Source organism: Anas acuta, chromosome Z, assembly GCF_963932015.1.
Source record: "Anas acuta chromosome Z, bAnaAcu1.1, whole genome shotgun sequence".
Classification (NCBI taxonomy): Eukaryota; Metazoa; Chordata; class Aves; order Anseriformes; family Anatidae; genus Anas; species Anas acuta.
Window position 1 is genome coordinate 62,017,730 of NC_089017.1, and position 20,505 is coordinate 62,038,234.

The 20,505-nt window shown below is 39.6% G+C and overlaps 1 protein-coding gene across 5 annotated transcripts in view; it reads right to left on the reverse strand.

The window, feature by feature from the left end:
• The window catches only part of COMMD10 (COMM domain containing 10), a 151,232-nt gene that overhangs the window by 38,266 nt on the left and 92,461 nt on the right, over window positions 1-20,505 (reverse strand). For 3 of the 5 annotated variants that reach the window (XR_011091421.1, XM_068667780.1, XM_068667778.1), the window contains 2 exons: window positions 10,063-10,122; window positions 8,868-9,426 (listed from right to left, as the gene is read on the reverse strand). The exons of the other annotated variants lie outside the window; for them this stretch is intronic. Coding sequence is in view for 2 of the 3 variants with exons in the window: in XM_068667780.1 (XP_068523881.1) it covers window positions 9,388-9,426; window positions 10,063-10,122 (99 nt within the window). In the remaining variant the exon portion in view is untranslated. Of the gene's footprint in view, window positions 1-8,867; window positions 9,427-10,062; window positions 10,123-20,505 lie in introns of those variants that run through there. 5 annotated transcript variants of the gene reach the window in all.

Below are 20,505 nucleotides of genomic sequence, written 5' to 3' on the forward strand. Positions count from 1 at the left end.
ATTTAAAAAACATCAACCATTCAGCCAGAGAGACATTAAAATTATCTGAGGTGCTCTGCATTCCCAGTTTGGGGCTGTTCGTGGCAGCAAGTAAGAGAATCACTGCATAGCTGTGCACATGGTCACTTGGGACCTTGTATGGTCTGACATGCAGAAGGGCTTCAGGGTACTTCTGTTACTGACTGCAGACACAAAGAAATCCATCAGTAGGCTACCAAGCAGATGTTTGATAAGCAGATGTAGGGATGATAGCTGAAAGGGTATGGGAGCCTGCAGTTCAGTTCTAGAAGGAAATGCAAAGGAAGCCAAGTTGCTTACTGGGTGTTGCAGTGAAGAAGTACATGCAATATATGCTGCCTAAATCAGAACCAAGAAACTCCATTTCACTTCAATTCCCCTCAGTGATATACTGAACTCTCTTGCCTAACAAACAAACAAACAAAAAACACTACTCTGCTTATTTTTCCTTTTTGATTCTTTATTACTTATTTTTTTAGATTATGCTGTAGGATATGATTTTTTAAGAAACTTGGATGATTGCCATCCTATAAGGAACAGTGAATGAACACAGCTCCAAAGGGATCAGCTCGTGTTTACGGTCTTTTTTCTGCATTGATCTGATGAATTTCTCTCCTGTTGTCCAAATTCAGGCTCTAAACATTTTTTAGCTTGTTGCCATCCACAAGAATTATGTGGGGAAATGGGTACAATTTTATTCACATAGAGAGTTTAGCTGTAAAGGTAAACTGGACATCTAACAGGTTCTACTGAGAAATAGGCCAAATGCTTAATAATCCCCATGTCTTGAGAGGCTGAACTTATTTTTATTCCCTTCTCATACAGGTATTTTCTGTCTCTCTCTCAAAGTGAGTTTCAAACTTGGGGTGCTAGGACAACCTCCTTTGAAGCTTTATACCACATGGAGCTATACTGGCCCAAGATAGGAGACAGGATTCTCCAGGGAGCAGAGATGAAGCAGGGAAGGAGAAAGGTCCTTTTTTGTTCTCTGTGGCCGTGCTGCCTATCTCCAGGCTGTGTATGAGTTGTAAATAGCAGAAATTTGTTATAAATCATAAGAGAAGATGACAGAGATCCACCATCACAAGATGTATCTCCTGACTGAGACATCAAGGATTCACCTGGGATGCAAAGCCCTACTCCTTGGACTTATTCCTCACACAGAGATCAGGATAAAAGCACTGCTTGCCATGAAGAAGAATTTTTAATCCCTTCTGGAGCAAAGAGCTAAATTAACAACTGTCTGCCTGGGCTACATTTTCAGACTGGCCCAGCACAGCCATCTTCTCTAACCCTTTCCTGATTCACTGGTGTTGAGGAGAGGCAAAGCTCACCTAACCAGCAGTCTGAGGCTGAAACTAAGACTCACTGCCCAGTTGCATTTCAATGCTCAACAGTGAGCAGGGGTGGAGGAGGTGACATGGTCCTTCCTCACTCACCTGGGCATTGCTCAGATTTATTCTCTGCTGCCTGCAAGGATATTGACAACCTCAAACACTTCAGAAGTAGAAGCAACTGGTTTTGTTAATCAAACTGCTTTTTCTTTTTTTTTTTTTTTTTTTTTTTTTTCCCAAAGCCACACTGTTTACAAGTCTGAAGGCAGAAAAACAGGGTGATGATGGAAAAAATGCAGCATTCTCACAGTGCCAATGACTAATACTCACAGCTCTGCCCATGAAATGCAATGTATTTATGTTGGCCAGTACTGAACCTCTGGGTTGGAATGAGAAGAAACAAAGTCAGCTCAACTGTAAACCAATCTCTTCCTATTAGCCCTCACGGGATGAACCTTCCGATACAGCACAGATGCAAGGAATCTTGTTAGCACTGACCGATGGATGCATGATGCTTTCCCCTCCTTTCACTTGTCCTGAATGACCAGAGGCTGAATTTCAAAAAGGACGGCCTTGGGCTCCAGCATGTCCATTCCTCTAACTAGTTTTCTCCAGAAGAGGCCTGTTGCCTGGGATTGTGCATCAAAGTCTGTCTCAAAGACATGTATTACATTCTTCCAAATTTCCTTGAAAATATGATGTATATTACCATATTGGGACAGTCCAGTTAACAGTGATGACAAGAAGGTACAAGAAAAAATGTCCCACTGGAAGAGGAATTTGCTCTAAAAAGGTGTTCATTTGATTTAGCAGCCACTCAAGACAGTTATGCTTCCAACACATGTAGAGCTCCATATAGCCCTTTTCAGTGAATAGAGGAAACCTTGGAAAACCATGGAAGATATTTTAGTCTCAGTAGAGAAGGAACTAATCCTGTCAGTGAGAGGAACAAATGCTTCCCGGATGCATAGCACCAACACAGCTGGACAGCATCTGACTTGTAACAGCCCAGTATTGTCTCCCATCGCCTGAGAAACAAAATAATGAAGGAACGAAGAGATCATCTAAACACTTTAATTCAGTTAAAATTACAGCATATAATTTTGTCTGATCAACACAATTACAAAGGCCAAGGGAAAATCCAAGAAAATTGATTCATTATTATGGAAATTAGAAATCACTTTACGCAAGAGTTGCAGATAAAGGCATCTTAATAGTTTATCTTTATGAGACATCATCAACAGCATATCAGACAGAAGCACCTTAGTTCATCTACCTAGATGAAATCATTATTACTCAGAAGGGCAATTTGATTGATCCATAGAAAACAAACTTTCTCACAATGGCTTAGAATGTTGTTCATTAGTTGAATAAGGGAACAATGGTTACAAAATTATGTGATTTATTCACTGGGCATTATTAAGATCTGTCATTTCTTTACTGAAACATGAGTGAATTCATAATCTTTGAAGCTATGATATCTCCATACACCCAAGCAATAAAATGTTACCAATACTGGTGGAAACAGTGAAAGTGTAAAGAGGAGCTTTTTATCACAATAAACATTTTTCCCTTGACCAACTTAAGATTTAACGTTTCAGTAAATTCCTTATGCTTTGAAAGAACATGACTTCAGAGTCTTTAAAATCACATACTGTAAGGCGAGGGAAATGAAGCTGCAAGCCTGAACTCAAAGTTGATGTGTCAATAAACCCAGGAGTTAAAGCAGAATTTTAAAGCCTGCTCTAGTGAACCGAAGCAGTTTTGGAGTTTAGACAAAACATGAGATAGTTAACTTCCATTTTTCTGTCTTCCTAAATAATTTATTTAAACAATCTTAATCCAGAAACTTACAGATGATTCATATTTTGTTGAGAAAAAAAAATAATTAAAAAAATAATCATAAAACCTCATCCCTAGATATGGGGAAAGCGGACTTCAGGCTGCTCAGGGAACTAGTCAGCAAGGTCCCCTGGGAAACTGCTCTTGAAGGCCTCGATGTCCACCAGTGCTGGTCATTCTTTAAGCGATGCCTCCTAGAAGCACAAGATCAGGCAATTCCTAAATATCGCAAGTCAGGCAGGCGGGGCAGGAGGCCGGCGTGGCTGACCAGGAACATTCTGATGGAGATTAGGCGGAAACAGAGAGTGTTTCGCTACTGGAAGGAGAGCCGGGTGTCATGGAAAGAATACAGGGATGCTGTTCGTGTTTGTAGGGAGAAAATTCGTGTGGCTAAAGCACACCTAGAGTTGAAGCTGGCTGTGTCTGTGAGAGAAAATAAAAAGGGTTTTTTTAGATATGTGAATGGAAAAAGGAGAACTAAAGAATACATAGGGCCGCTCCTTGATAGGGAAGGTCTTCTCACAGACGATGACATAGGCAAAGCAGAGACGCTTAACGCCTTCTTTGCCTCTGTCTTCAATGCCGATGATGGGCTTCGGGACCCAGGGTGCCCTGAGCTGGAGGACCGGGACGGTGGGGATGTCAAACTCCCAACTGACCCTGAACGTGTGCGGGATCTGCTACTCCACCTGGATCCCTACAAGTCCATGGGTCCGGATGGGATTCATCCCCGGGTGCTGAAAGAGCTGGCGGACGTCATCGCGGAACCTCTCTCAATTATTTTTCAACAATCCTGGGAATCTGGAGAGGTCTCGGTAGACTGGAAGCTGGCAAATGTTGTGCCGATTTTCAAGAAGGGTCAGAAAGAAGACCCTAGCAATTACAGGCCTGTCAGTCTCACGTCAGTGCCTGGTAAAATCATGGAGAAGATGGTTCTCGAACGTATTGAGGCACACCTGGGGGACAAAGCAGTCATTGGTCCCAGCCAGCATGGGTTTGTGAAGGGTAGGTCCTGCCTAACTAACCTGATTTCCTTTTATGATAAGATCACCTGTATGGTGGACCAAGGGAAACCAGCTGATGTGATTTTTTTGGACTTCAGCAAGGCTTTTGACACGGTTTCCCATAGGATCCTACTGGACAAAATGTCCACCATACAGGTAAATAAAAACATCATACGATGGGTGAGCAATTGGCTAACGGGCAGGACCCAAAGGGTTATGGTAAATGGGGCTGCGTCAGACTGGCGGGCGGTCACCAGTGGGGTCCCTCAAGGCTCCATTTTAGGGCCGGTACTTTTCAATATTTTTATAAACGATCTGGATGTAGGAATAGAAGGTATTTTGAGCAAGTTTGCTGATGACACCAAACTTGGAGGAGTTGTGGACTAGAATGAGGGTGGAAAGGCCTTGCAGAGGGATCTGGATAGGTTGGAGAGCTGGGCGATCGCCAACCGCATGAAGTTCAATAAGAGCAAGTGCCGGGTCCTGCACCTGGGACGGGGAAACCCTGGCTGCACGTACAGACTGGGCGATGAGACGCTAGAGAGCAGCCTAGAAGAGAGGGATCTGGGGGTCGTGGTAGACAGCAAGTTGAATATGAGCCAGCAGTGTGCCCTGGCAGCCAGGAGGGCCAACCGTGTCCTGGGGTGCATCAAGCACGGCATAGCTAGTAGGTCAAGGGAGGTGATTGTCCCGCTCTACTCTGCGCTGGTGCGGCCTCACCTCGAGTACTGTGTGCAGTTCTGGGCACCACAGTATAAAAAGGACATGAAATTGTTGGAAAGTGTCCAGAGGAGGGCTATGAAGATGGTGAAAGGCCTGGAGGGGAAGACATACGAGGAACGGCTGAGGGCACTGGGCCTGTTCAGCCTGGAGAAGAGGAGGCTGAGGGGAGACCTCATCCTAGTCTACAACTTCCTCGTAAGGGGGTGTCGAGAGGCAGGAGACCTTTTCTCCGTTAACACCAGTGACAGGACCTGCGGGAACGGGGTTAAGCTGAGGCAGGGGAAATTTAGGCTTGACATCAGGAGGGGGTTCTTCACAGAGAGAGTGGTTGCACACTGGAACAGGCTCCCCAGGGAAGTGGTCACTGCACCGAGCCTGTCTGAATTTAAGAAGAGACTGGACTGTGCACTTAGTCACATGGTCTGAACTTTTGGGTAGACCTGTGCGGTGTCAAGAGTTGGACTTGATGATCCTTAAGGGTCCCTTCCAACTCAGGATATTCTATGATTCTATGATCATATATTATATATACATATATATATATCTATATATATATATGCAAAAAACTGAATTGGGCAAAGATAATCCAACTTGGATAACAACCATTCTACATTATTAGTATTGTTTCTGCTAAGAAATGTACAAATCGTTGTTCTTTCTCAGTAGGTCAGTATTTTCAATGCAGTTCTCACATTGTTTTTCATTTTAGGCCTAGAACTCCCACTCTTCATGTCATAATCATATTGTTATACTGATAATAATGATTGTTTATACCCAAACTGAAGACAAAAGATTTCTTGTTTTTCCAATGGTCCACCTGAGGCAAATTTTGATATTACATCTTTGAGAAAAGTACAGTCAGGGAAAATGCTGTCTTTAATATCTGAACAAAGACGAGTCAAATGTTTTTAAAATAGATACATGAAAGTAGATTTAGTAATCTTTATTCATTCTTGTTCTAGATCTCAGAAAGTCTCTGCAACTATCTCTACTCAACATTACCTCAATAATTTAAGTAACATACCCAATAGGTAGTACAGACCTTTTCTAGCATCTTCAGCAGAAAAAAAACTATTCTAATCTTTCCTGGAGTAACAATTCAAAATTACCCCCTCAGTGTTTTAACAGTAAGCAAAGTATAATAAACAACAGCTTGAAAACCTTCATCATGCACATTCTTTTGTGTGATCCCACTCCAACCTAGAATATTCAGTTCTGAATTGGCTAAATCCATTCTTCTTCCTAGGAACATGTTTTATTTCCCATCTCCTCTGAGGTATGGCTTTCGATCCAGTCCCTGCTGCAGGACAGATCTCCCATTCTGCCTAGGCATCCCCCAGTCGGTACTGGTGTTTTTTCTCTTATTCTAACACTGCTGGGACTTTATCCAAATTAAGCAGGGGCAGCTGCTCTCAGGGAAGGACTAATCTTCCTTTTTGTTTCCAGGTCCAATCAAGACCAGAGAGCAGCAACCTGAATAAAAGCTTTCCTTTCTGTAGTCCACTTGTATTAGTCAGTTTTCTGTCCTTAATTCAGGAGCACTTAAATGACTGACAATGCTCTTCTCTAAGATGATACTAGTTGTACCATCATTACCTAATAGTGTACAACTCCAAAGCTTCATATTACATATAGAAAAGTTTTTCTAATCTAGGCATTTATTTTTGAGTGCTCCTTGACAAAAGATAACAAGTGTGCTTCTTACTATTAGGTGTACTGTGGCTTTTATTATGGCTTCTAACAGTAAGAAATTCAGTACATTTAGCAAAAAAAGCACTGCTTAAGGAACCATAAATCTCTTTATCCATCTGCCAACAAAGATGAACTCTAAATATATTTTGCAGATTTTATAATCTTGGGCTTTGCTTTTTTCTATTTTTCCCTTATACATTATTTTACTTTTAAAATATTTTCTATTAACTCTAGATTAGAATTTCTCTTTTTGTTATCCCATGCTTTAATTGATTTTGGTCAAATTTGAACAGCCTGACATTTATGGATTAGTTCAAAATACTAGGTACAGTTACACAATTGGCCATAGATTTCATAGTTAACTCCAGTTTACTTTTTCCCCCAATTTATTTCCCATTCTCCTGCTATGCAAGGTTTTGCTCTCTAACCTGCTCATGGTTTCTCGCCTTTGCCTACGTTTTCTTTCTATATATACTTTTGCTGTCTTTTCTGGTGTTCCTCCTCTTTCTTGTAGGTTCCTCACTCCCAAATTTCATCCTTGGGCATATCCATTATTCTGTCCACTCCCTCCTTTTTCCCATGCTCAACACCCTGTTTCTTCTTATTCTGGCTACGACTTCTTGTTATTTTATTCTCAGATGTGCCTCCCAGATTGTCCAATGCTTCTCACTCTACCAACTGGTCCTGCTTCTGTCCCTTCCCCTAGGATTCATCAGTGGCTGCCTGTATTTACACAGACAATACCTCTCTCACACTTGAACAACTGCCTCAGCATGTCCTACATCTACACAGCGAAGTCCTTCTTCCACTTCAGGCATGACTTCCAGAACTTAAGCCCTGGGTCTCAGAGCACATGATGAAAGTACCCAAGGGCAGCCTCCTAGCACACAACAGATTGCCCCACAGTACCATGAGACAAGCCAGGACTTAGATGCAAAGGGGATTTTCCTACCTATGCTACCTGTGAAGCATTGCTAATGCCGGTATAGCAGAGGTGACAGTGGGGTTGTGCTCACTTGTAGATATAAACTGACCAACACTGCAAGAAATGAACGAGGCAGCAAGTTGCTGCTGAATAGAGAGACAGAGGAAGAGACATCTGCAAGCAGTAGTGTTATAACCTTAGAAGATAAAGCATGTTGCCACTGGCTTGATTGGAGGCTTGATTTTGTTGGCAGCAAACTTTATAAGGCATATGGTGTAAGAGTCTACGGTGCAATGGTCAGTGATTTCTTCTTTCCAAAATGGTAACAGTGTTACATTACAGGAATGGTATGGTATCATATGGTACTTTGGTTAAGAACTATGATAAATCTGTTTTTTGTTTTTAATTTTCTTTTCTTTTTTTTTTTTTTCTTTGGTGCTCTTTACTCACATGTAGGCTGTTGATCTCCTTAACTTCTTAATCTTTTCTAATATCTCTCAGCTCAGGTAAGTGGTCCAAACTCCTCCTGTATTGAGCTGACAGCATAATCCCTAATAAAGAGACACATAAAGCTCAAAACAAGCCTCCAAAAGCAACAAAACAAGAACTGTGGCACAAGAGGACCTAAAAACCGCAGTTCGAAACATACCTTTTGGCTATACTTATATCTAGTGTCACAAGCAAACAACTCTCAAAAGAAAACTGGCTGCTTGGGCATTAAGCATCCCTGTTTAAGGCATCTGAAAGAAAAAAAGCCTTGTTCAGTGAATCCCTTAAGGAGAAACAGAGACATGCTAATACTGAAGATTTTCACATCCTTTCACCTTTTGTTAGCCCCAAGTAGAAGTCACATACTGTGCCCATTATTAAGGTGCAGCAATGAACTGGCTGGCAATGACTGGCAACAAACAAGAACTAAGATGACTTTTACCTTCTCATACTGTTCATGAACTTCCATTCATCTGGAACTAATGTGTGAAAATATACTAACTTGGCCTTTAAGTCACTGTACTTTATTTCTTCCTGTTAGCTGTAAAAACAGTGGTGGACAACATTAGGAAGGATCAACAAATAGCTTTCAGAAATCTGGCTGTCAGACTACTTCAGTGTTCTTTGTTATATACTCCAAGCTCTCTCCCCCCAGTTATACACCATACTACTTATGATTCATCGGTATGCATGCAGTGCTAAGAAGCTGTATTTATTAGTGCCAAAAGTAAACACTGCAATCAGTGACACTGTTGATTAAAAACATATTTTTTTCTTGTAAATAATTAAAAATAAGAAAGACAATGAAATAAAAATAAAACAGAAAAAAACTCAAGACAATCAGTTTATAAATTTTGAATTTATTTTGACAAATTTGCAATAAGCATTATTAATTGTGTCAATAACAATTCAAAGGGATAGAGACTTCATTTGCTGTGTATTTTCTTACTACTGTTACTACTAAGTTTTATATTGCTTTTATGCATAAAAAATAGATTCAACTCCTGGTCTCTCACTAGTATGCAAATTCATATCAAATCAAGTGTCGTAGCTAAAAGGACAAAAAAAGAAAAAAGAAAAACAAACTCTGAGGCAGGATAGCATTCTCTTTTTTTTCCTCAAGTAAAGCTACTCTTTACAACTCCTCAGAAAACTAGAAAAAATCCATTAGAATCTTAAGACTCTTAACAATGAATTCTCTTGGTTAATGTTACTACTGTAGCTCTAAAAGGAGATAAGCCATATAATTTTACAGGAAGCAAACTACTGAATCCTCCAGCAAACACAGCTTGGCAATCTATCTTCGATTCAAAATAATGAGGTGGCAGGAGTGTGATGGAGAAATAAGTCTTCAAAAACATCACGTAAGGGAATCCAGCTGTGCTTGTATAGTTTCCAGCTATTTAAAGGAACAAAAAGAAAAAAAAAAACTCCACTCACATAAGATATTGTTTAGAAACATGCAAACAGAAAAAAAAAAACAACATTCCAATGTCTTCAACTATGCATACTAAATCTATTCATATAGCAATAAAAAAATCTTGTACTCATGAATATTTGTTTTTACGTGAAGCTATTAGAATTCATTGCTGCAGTTTAAATATTCAAATTTTAAAGAAACAGTTGTCTAAATACTGCCTTTTTACATGCACAGATGTTTTGCTGTGAATTTCCAATGCATAATAACAAGGTAAAAAAATAATAGAGTTCATTTTGACTGGATTATGAGCCTGGCATTTCGACATAACACAAAGATGCTCTTTCCAGAGAGCTTCTCATTGTTAATCATCAGCTGCTCCTCTAGACCTAGCCACCAGGTATGATTACAATGACTCCAAGACCTGCCTATTCCAAATTTGAAAGCACAGACTCTTCTTGAAAATGCTTTATGTGATCAAACAAATCCAACAGCTTTAATTAAAATTGGATCAATTTTCCTTCCAATTTCATTAGATTTAATTCATATAGGCAATACTTCCTGCTGAGCAGCATAAGGTGTTTACAAAGGAACTACAGTATTGTAAAATCTACAGACCTTGTTATAGAACTCAAACAGCTCCTGATGGCTAAATTCTACAAACACTTTCTTCAGGTTCTGTGAAAGAAAAAGAAAAAAAAAAAGAAAGGAATAAACAAACTCTTTTTTTTTTTTTTTTCCCCTTTTGGTATTCATTCCAGTAATTCACAGTGCAGGTTTAAGCTATATGAAAGATAGCATTTGCAATAGTTAATTTTCCTTCCATTTGCTACAGCATCCTTCATATATGCATATTCCATTTTAGTGATGAATTCAAGTCCACAGGTATATCTGTTCTCCTGCTGTAGAGAATAATAATAAAATATTCTATAAACATGATTTTGTTACCTTATTTGTAAGTCACAGATAAAAATTAAAGATTACATTCACCTTGCTCAGCAGTTCATCTAAGATCTGGTAAATAACATCATACAAAGTCAGTAGTGTATTTGATTGAACCTGAACAGCTATTAATGTACTGTGTGTTAGCACAATAAGAGCTAATAATAACTTCCATTCATTAATCTAATGGTTATGATGTTAGTATGCTGACATTGCTATAGGCATCTACACACAGATTCAGCCAAAGTTAACAATTAACACAACAGCTTCAAAGCAGTCCTTTAACAGTAGTAAAAAAAAAAAAAAAAAAAAAAAACACAACAAAAAAAAAAAAACACACGACTGATGGAAGTGACTGTGAATAAAACAGATGGCGGTAATAATCCCCTGCATGCGTGTGCTGATGTCTGTGGAGATGGGGGTTAAATTAAAATCTCTATCCTGCTTAACTTGCTTGCATGAAACAGGTAGTTTAATGCCTGCTACTTTCAATCATAGTACCAATCTATCCAGACTGTTTCTTGTCTTATCCCTTCTAGTTTGCTTTGTCACTTTCCTCCTTTTAAAATAAATATGTAACTATTACTGCACATTCTGTGTGTTGCTGCTAGATTTTCCAATGCTTGGAGGCATTCCTGAGGATCACAGTTGCTCTTCCATTAACACTAACAGGGTTCTCTGAAAACTGAATCTGTGGACATGTCTACTCACAAAACATTAGCTGAAACGACGTATACACACTAGTTTCGTTAAACTGGTACCAACCCGATGCACCCCTTAAAAAAGTAGAGAAATGCTTGTTCAACAATTCAGCTTAAATTAGCAAGGGTACTTTTGCATATGGACAAGGCTGTGGGCCAGATTCTGTATATTCTAACTGTGATGCAAATCTCAATTTAAGTCAAATAAAGCTGCTGAATTTGGCACACCAAATTCACAAAAGCAGCAGAAGCCCTGGGAACTCAGGATAGGTATTGCCTGATGCCTGTTCCAAAAGCAAACTGTAAGACACAGGAAAGGGATAAAATGACTGGGGCCAGACTGTCTGGTGCAATTCCTCCTCCTCGCTCTGCAGAAAGAAGGATCCTTTCCAACAATTTCAGGAAGGCTACAAAAGCCTAGAAAAGGACCAGTAATTTGCATGAGAGACCAATCTTCCCCCTCTGGGAAGGAACAATGCAATTCTGGGAATCGTATGGTGAATACGAAATAAAACTACCAGAACAGCAGTCCTCTTTGCCATGATTCCAGCTGATTCTCCCTCCAAACAGCATAATGCAGTGACAGGGAAGTAAAAGCATTTTTAAATGCATTCTACCAGCTCAGAAACAAAGAGAAAGCAAACAAGTGGTTTCTTCAGAAAGGAAAAGGGGTAGAGGAAAGAAGAAAAAAAGATATGCAATTAGCAAATGGATCCAGCCTGGATGTCTGGCGTTTGCAGTTCCTGAAGGATTTTGGTGTTTGAATGGAAGGAAGTAAAACTGAAAAGAGAAGGTTCAGGATAAAAGGAAGATATATAACTTAAAATTTATCAGTCACAACAAATGAAGTCAGGGTCTTCTCTTGAATGGTTTCTGGCAGAAAAATCTGCTGGATTTCAATACAACGGTTTCACAACATCTTCTGAAAGGGGCAGGTTGGGTATGTGACAACTCTAACCAAGATATAACAAGTGTGATCCTACCAGATCTCATTACTCCGAGCTTCACATATCCATCAAGACTGGTGTCTTCTGGTACTACTTCAGATCAGAAAGTAAGATCAGCTTCTCATATACAATAAAAGACATTGAAACGCTTGTCTTTCGTATTTTTCTCTAAGCAAACTGAAGTAATGTAAGTCACTGGTTAGGGCAGGCAAATGAAAAAAGTGTGGTCATTTCAATTGAGGTTCTCTTGATGCTTAGAAATAAATCGGTGTTCTTTATGAACAGACTGCGATCTCCTCGTTATTTAATAGTCATGGTCTGATAAGTGAGACAAAATTCACATTGCATTGTGGCAGGCAAATGTCTATGGAAATATAAAAGAAAGCATGGAGTCTATAATTTTGTGCCAGTCTGTTTCTCATTTGGGATGGTTCAGTGGGACAGAGGATATAACAATCTTTTATGAAACGTGTGCATATGCACCTAATTCTCTGCTAAAACAGAATTGTTTCTGTATGTAAAAAACTTGGTACATCTAAAATAAATGCCACTTCAACAGTCAGCAGTGTCACAAAGAACAGTGCAGAAACGTGGTACCAGCTGAAAATGTTCTTTTCACTGTCTTGTATTTCTTACTAGCATTAGTCCCTTGAGGAAGGTGCCAAACAATCATTGTTACATGATCAGGAGTTCCCACCTAAACCACAAAACCAACATATCGCAAATGGGTTCTTACAAGTAAAATCTATGTCAGAACAGGCTGACGGCCCCTCATTTTAGCTGAGACGTCCATTATTCACTCAGTGCCCTTAATCAGTGAACACAAATAGCTGTAATTAAAACATAATGTGGACTAGGTTATAATCCGGTTCTTTAATTTTTCAGTAGAAGAGTATTAAAAATGACTATGTATCTAAAATATTGCTAAAGACCCTAGAGTGGGCAAATTCTTAATCTACTCTAAGCAATTTTGCTCTGATAAGGATACAAAACTACCCACTGCAATCTTTTTTCATCCATAACTAAAACATAGGATAAAAAAAATCACTTTCAGCTTACTGACTTAATTAAATGTCACTGTGTGCAGAGGAGTCTCAGCCTATTTATGAAAAGTGCAGTTAAGCTGCCTTCTTTTATCTATACATACAAGTTTTCAGATGCAGCCTGACCTAGTATGCGTTTCCCAGAACATAAATAAGAAAACAGTAATTTGCTGGATGTCTAACTTCTCTACTCATTCTATCAAGTATATCATTCTCTTTCCTTCTTTCCTGATAAATTTTTCTGTTTCCCCACCCCCTTATTCTTCACCTTTACTTTTTCCCTCGTTTCTGCCATCTCATTTTCTTTTTGCTATTATTATCTTCACATGAAATAAAAGTAACAGAGTAATCAGAATACTAAACAGTTTGGAATAGTTTATTCCTATTGTCACACTCAGTCACTCCAATGTTTTTTGTAATTAGATAACAAATTTTGTCCTTGTGGCAGTAAAATTTTCATCTCTTATTTCTGAGTTTCACCCTTGAGGGTGACTGCTTCACACCATCAGAGAAACATAGTTGAACAGAGATGTTAATTATATGAATAAAATAAATACCAAATATTAATTCTTTGTATAGCCTTGAAAATGTCAGGATGGGCTTTTTGTCTGAGTCAATGTCTAAGAAGAGTGGTGTGGGTACACCACTGGAGTGATATGCTGAACTGGCAGAGCTAAAGAGTTGATTTGCAGAATCTTTGACTAAATAAAGTTGCTGCTAAGTTCAGTGTGCTCATCTGGTGTTTAACGTAACAGAACATTGCATTTACTACTTGCAAAGTTGGCGTGAATTGCAGACATTGCCCAAGACAAATCTTTACACCGCTCTGAATCCACTGCAGGGAATATGGTAATAAGTTTTCTGAAATGTATGATTTAACATATTTGGCCATGTATCACTACTGAATGTATTTTTAAGTGTTAAAATTAAATTTTAGTGCCATTTTGCCTTTTTACATCTAGATGGAATCTTATTTCATTCTACCTCTTCTCTCATCCCAGGGATGTATCAATTTACAGCCTACTGAGAATTTCTCTAAAATTCTAATCAGCTTAATTGATAGGGTTGTTTTCCCCTCTAAACTATCTTCTCATTTATTGTCTGGTATCCTTACCAACATTTTGTAACATTTTCCCTGGTCTCTAAACAACTGTTCAAAAACAAATTTCCTTGTTGGGTGGGGGCATAGAGGAGAGAAAGGGGCAAGGGGGAGTGGAGGAAGTGGATGAGAAGCAGAAGGAAAAGGAAGACAAAACCTTCCAGCTCCCAGTGAGCAGTGATATCCTACCCTATCCAGAACAGCTATTCTGAATGTATGGGTAATTCTACAAAATAATCGCAGTGTTTAATATATACTCAGCTTATAATCGCCAGCAGCAGACAACTAGGTAAATTTTCAGGTGAACATAATCACCAGCATAAAAGGACGAAGATTCCACTGCACAAGATGTAAAACAGACTCTCCAATTTCTCATTGCCTTGGCTAAAAATTTATTTTAAACATACGTATCTTCTCAATGCAGTCTTTCAGTGGAAACCACACAAAAAATAATTCTCCTTAGAATATTTCAGAAAGCAAATTCCTCAATTCAGAAGGCAAATTCCTGGTTATAATCAAAGTGGGTTTTTTTGTTTGTTTGTTTTTGTTTTTGCTTGTTTTAATCAAATCCTCTTGATACTTATATTTTAATATACTACTCAAAAGGCTTTATTACTAATGACAGAGTTTTGCAATCTTATTTATTGCCCAGTCATATTCCACACACTTAACTCCCTTACCTCAGGCACACACATAGAACAAGGCACCAGGAGTTATAAATAAAAGGCAAAGTTCTGGTTTGAAAGCTAACTTGAATATGAAAAATTGATATTGCTATCATAGTTCTCAATTGCAAAGCTGTAGCTACTTTTACAACATTGCAAAATAAGTGCCAAGTATTCTGAAGCAAACAGATGGAGGGACAGGCTGGTTTGTATATCTAAATGTCTACTGATAATGATAATGCTCTATGACTGAGCACGCATTAAAAAAAAATACAGTATACTCAAGTTTGTTAATAGTAACTAGTTGAAACAACACATATACCCATCTCCATATCTAATATAACATTCAATACTACCTGGAGCCACTTATAACTTACATTCAACAGATTAATGTCTTCACATTTGTTTTTCATTCTCTGATTTATTTCTATTAGAAATCCTTAAAATCTGACACAATGGAAGGATATAGATAATTAATTAACAGCCAAATTCAGATGCATTCCTAAATAGGCCCCAATTGATTCTTAGTAGTCTGCATTTCCCTGTGGATCTATCAGCATCTGTGCTACATCAGTTCAGAATTCCCATGAATTTCCTTGGACCCTGGAGAATGATGTATTTGCTTAGGCACATACAGATGGGAAGAGGGTCGTAAGTTGTATCTCACAGAATTTATCAGTGAGTTTAAGCTGCTTGGTCAGAAAGATGAATTGTAGCATGGTAAGAAAAGCAGATGTGTTAAAACAGACCAGAACCACTTAAAAGCACACCTGTTCCTTAACTCTCTGCACATAAGAAACAGCAATTAAAACTTTATGTTCTTACAGCTCTGGATGGATGTAATTCAGTAGGACACAGGGAGTTAAATACCAACTTACATATTCCAAATTGCACTTCTTTCATAATCATCAAAAAAATGTGATCTTCAAACTTTATTCTTATTCCAAGCTTATTTCCAACTCCAATACCAAATATTTTTATTTTTTTTAGTGAAATAAAAACAACCCACAAACATGCCTTAGGACAGAATTACATGCATTTTGAAGTCCTCGGCGCGCAAATGCTGTAAAACAGAATATGTTTCATACTAACTCGCTCTCTTCCTGAACATTAGTTTGTACACATACTGCACTCTCCCCTTAAAGTAGTATTTCTTTTTCAAATAACCATAAGGAACTCAGATTCCTCACGGTATTTAAGAAGGTCAAAATTGGCAGCTGAGGCATCCTACTATGGATGTCCTTCTCTCCATTTTCAATGTATTTGTTAGCTCCCTAGCTTATTTGTTAGCTAATTAAGTGTTACTGGAAATTAACGGTTTGGAGACAGACACAGATAACCTTACAGCAGACCCAGGATCTAACCTTGCATTCATGGAAAGCACCTAGAATAAACTCATGGCACAGTCTGCTAGTGAGCCAACAACTGCAGGAATTTGGAGATGTGCAGGAGACCTTACAGATATCTAAACAAACAAGAAATGTCAGTCATTCCCATTTTCTCCTCCTACTCTCACACAAATATTCATTAATGGCTGGCTGAACTGGTGCACAGCTAGCTACAGAGGACAAATGGGGTACAATTACTAAGAAGACCACACAGGCTGGGGAGATCACAGAACACCAGAGACAGACAAAACTCTTTTTTCACAGTATGGGAGAAAAACGCTTTTAAAATCAAGACAGTTACCTTGAGGTAAACTCCTGTTAGAAACAAAGAACTAGAATTTTCACCTCAATATGCATAGTTAGAATAAATACCATCCTGTTAAGGCAAAGTTTTTTTGTTTTGTTTTGTTTTTTCCAAACAGCTGTATCCAGGCAGAGGGTTACTTTGCCTTGAATGCACTAGGAATTTACATTCCTATAAATAACATCCAGTTAGGCTGGCTGTTTTTTAAAATATTCTTTGCATGAAAAATCTCTTAAAAACAGAAATCTAGAGTTGTAGGGTTGTCATTTCTGTGCAAAGATTATGTTAAATCCTTCTACAATAAATTCTTCTACAAAAGCATCACAGTGAACTACTACACTTTGGGGGGAAAATAGGTGGTATATGTATCACTGCAATCCTATCACAATAAAATATTTAGAAGCACATTTTTTTAACTGATACCTCGTATGTTCTAAGTATGAAAAATGGCTCTTAGAAGATCTGTCGGAAGTCTGACTTCCTTCTATGCCTGTTCTGTATTTCATATATACTCTCAGATATTATCCCCTTTTTGGAGACAGCATATATACGTCTATATCTATACATATACACAGTGTAAGTTCATTACTGATTCCTCAGTAATCTCCACCCAGAATTAATGATTAGCAGCATAAAGTATTTGTTTGTACAAATGTGTCATTGTAATTTCAGGATTCAGTAGGAAAATGTGTAGGTATAATTGCCAAATATAGCATCTACAAGATATATTTTAAAATTGTTATTTTCTTTCACTAATGGGCCTTCACACAATTACTAAGAATGCGAGTGATTAACATAAGGAACACAAGTTCTAGACATGACAACTTTCTGATTTCATGTCTCATCTAATTTTGCAAATTTTACTGTAAGAATACTGTAGAAAGCTGTCTGAAGAAGCAACCTCAGTAGAATTTTTTTGTTTTTGTTTTTGTTCTTTTAAATCTCTCTTTGTATTAAAGTTTGCTGTATCAGATATGGAAAAAATGGTCTTTGGGAAGACAAAATTGCTGCGTATTGTTTATATAGCATGCAGTTTGTAACAATCAGAATGCACATGTAACTTCCTTATTTATTCGAAACTCTGATTTGACTTCTTTTATTCCTGAGAAGAAATTAAATTACTTGATCGTTATTGTTATGGCACAAGTTATTTAGCACAGAAATATAAAAATATTTAGCACAGTATATAAAAATTATGTTCATGAACACTGCAAGGAAAGCAGGGAGCTGCAACTTAGTGTCTGATTTAATTCCACAAGGGCTATCATGTAAGTCTTTAAATGCCAAGGAAGACCAGTAAGTTCATGCTTCCATTCTAAAGATATCTCAACATCAAGACCGACACAATAGTCTTACACTTAACTTTGATTGATTAGGAACTTACTTTTCTTCCTGTGCTTGTAGAGAACTACTGCTGAAGAAACAGACAGATCTCATCAGTCAGCATACTGGCTCCAGACATGCTTTACAGCTTTTCTGACCTTACCTGTTCACCGTATTTGAATACAGACAAATTCATTTTTGACAGAGTACACACGAAGAAGATGTCATGTAGGCATGGTTGTGAAATATTTCCATTATTATACTCAGAAAAAAAATCCAGTTCTAGGATGCTAACAGAACTGAGTATAAAGTACAATGTTAGCCTAGCACTGGCATCTGAAAACTTAGATTATGGACTCAAGCAGCAAACACTAAGACCTAGAAAAGTGTCTTGGGACAATGAAGCTCAGCCCTAGATCATCACATGCAGACTGAGATAGGTTTGATCATATATACGCAGTGGACAAAACTTCTTCCTTTGAGGAGAGCAGCTCAATGATGCAGACAGAGTGTTTAGAGACCTTCTCAGAAAGCTTGCTCATGGATAACATGATTAACAGTGAGTTACTAATCCTTTATGTTTGAATCAGACAGGCATCTGATGGGTCTGAAGAAAGCCAGACTTAGCAAAAGCTCAAATTGTGATGCAAACTGTTCAGTAACCTGCCCCACTGGTCTCCATGAAAAGCTGGACAAAACCTCCTGTGTCAGTGAGAAGAAACTTGGATTACTGTGGTTTGCCTCTACATCTACAGCAATCGTTCTGACAGGGATTTTAGATGGTATAATCACATAAATGAATAACACTTTAAGAAGGCTTCAGATGAATGGAGGAAGCTGGCATCTTTTTAGAGTGTTAGCTTCTAAGCCTACCTGGTTCAGTAAGATACTGAAACATTGTATTGTCTTACCACAAAAGCCTTTTTTCACCGCTAGAAAATATGAAAGTATCTATTGTTTCTACTGAGGCACATGAAAAGAGGCCAGATAAAAGACACCAGCAGCAAGAGGAAAGATCTAAGGAAATGCAAATCAATGTGAAATCAATTTAACTGATTAAAATACCCTTCCCCCCCCCCCAAAAAAAAAAAAAAAAAAAAAAAAAAACAAAACCAACTGCTTAAATATTTACAAAATGTGAAAATTAGATCATTTGTAAATTAGTTCTTTTGTTTCAGATGGGTCACTAAGAGTATCAACAATTTGGATTTTGTTGGACAGCAAGGCAAAGATAAAACACTTTGTTGTTGTTGCTGTTGTGCTAAAAGCGTGTTCATGGCTGTCAGCAAGCACGTCTCTGATTTGTGGGCAAGCCATTCCTGCCATGAGCAGCTGGGTGCCCGCACACAAACCTCAGCTGCTTGACGGGGGTGGAAAGCTGTGAAGAGTGAGGGATGCTAAATACCAGCATCATCCCGCAGGGATTCACAGTCAGACCTCTCAGGGAATGAGACTGCTTGAAAAGTGATCTATATACATATATATTTTCCGTATCAGGAAGGAAGTCACATATTAGTTTTACTGTACTCTGAGAAATGGAGCAGTGTATTGGGTCTATGTAGCCAGGTTTTGGTAGTGTGCAGGCAGCAAGGGCGGCTCTGTGTGCAGAGCCCAGCAGCTGCCCCATGTCACACAACCACAGCCAGCTCCAGCTGCTTCAAAAAGAGACCCTCCGCTGGCCAGAGCTGAGCCACGAGCGATGCTGAGTGGGCCTCTGGGAGAGCAGAGTTAAGGGAGGGAAAGAAGTGCTGGGCAACAGCAGCTGGGAGAGAGGGGTGAGAAAATAGAGCAACAGCCCTGCAGCCCCCCAGGGGAGTGCAGCAGGAGGGCAGGAGGTGCTGCGGGCAGGTAGCAGCAGTTCCCCTGCGGGCTGTGCAGGGAGAGGCCCCTGGTGGAGCAGGCTGTCCCCCTGCAGCCCATGGGTCCCCCATGGAGCAGATCTCCACGCTGCAGCCCCCCCATGGGTGGAGGAGCCCCCGGTGGAGCAGGTGGATGTGACCTGGAAGAGGCTGCGACCCATGGAGAGCCCCCGCAGGAGCAGGCCCCGGGCCGGAGCTGCAGCCCGTGGAGAGGAGCCCACGCAGGAGCAGGGGGCCTGGGGGGAGCTGCCCCCACCCGTGGGGGACCCGTGCTGGAGCAGTTTGCTCCTGAGGCATGGATGGACCCCGTGGGACGGAGCCGTGTGGGAGCAGTGCTTGAAGAGCTGCTGCCTGTGGGCAGCCCCCCAGGCTCAGTTCGGGAAGGACGGCATCCCTGGGAGGGACCCCATGGGGAGCAGGGGCAGAGAGGGACCGTGAGGGAGCAGAGGAGACGAAGTGTCAGGCACTGACCACAGCCCCCATTCTCAATTCTCCTGTGCTGCTTGTGGGGGTGGAGGTGGAAGAGGGTGGATGGGGGGGAAGGTGGTTTTAGTTTGCTTAGTTTTCTCTCTCTAGTCTGTTAGTAATAGGCAATAAATTAAATTAATCTCCCTGTGCTGAGTCTGTTTTGGCAATGGCAGTTATTCATAAGCAATCTCCCTGTCCTTATCTCAAACCTTGAACCCTCTTCCATCATATTTTCTCTTCATCTTCCTCTGAGGAGGGAGAAAGAGAAGGCAGCTCTGGTGAAGTTTAGCTGCCCAGCAGGGTGAACCCATCACAAGCAGAC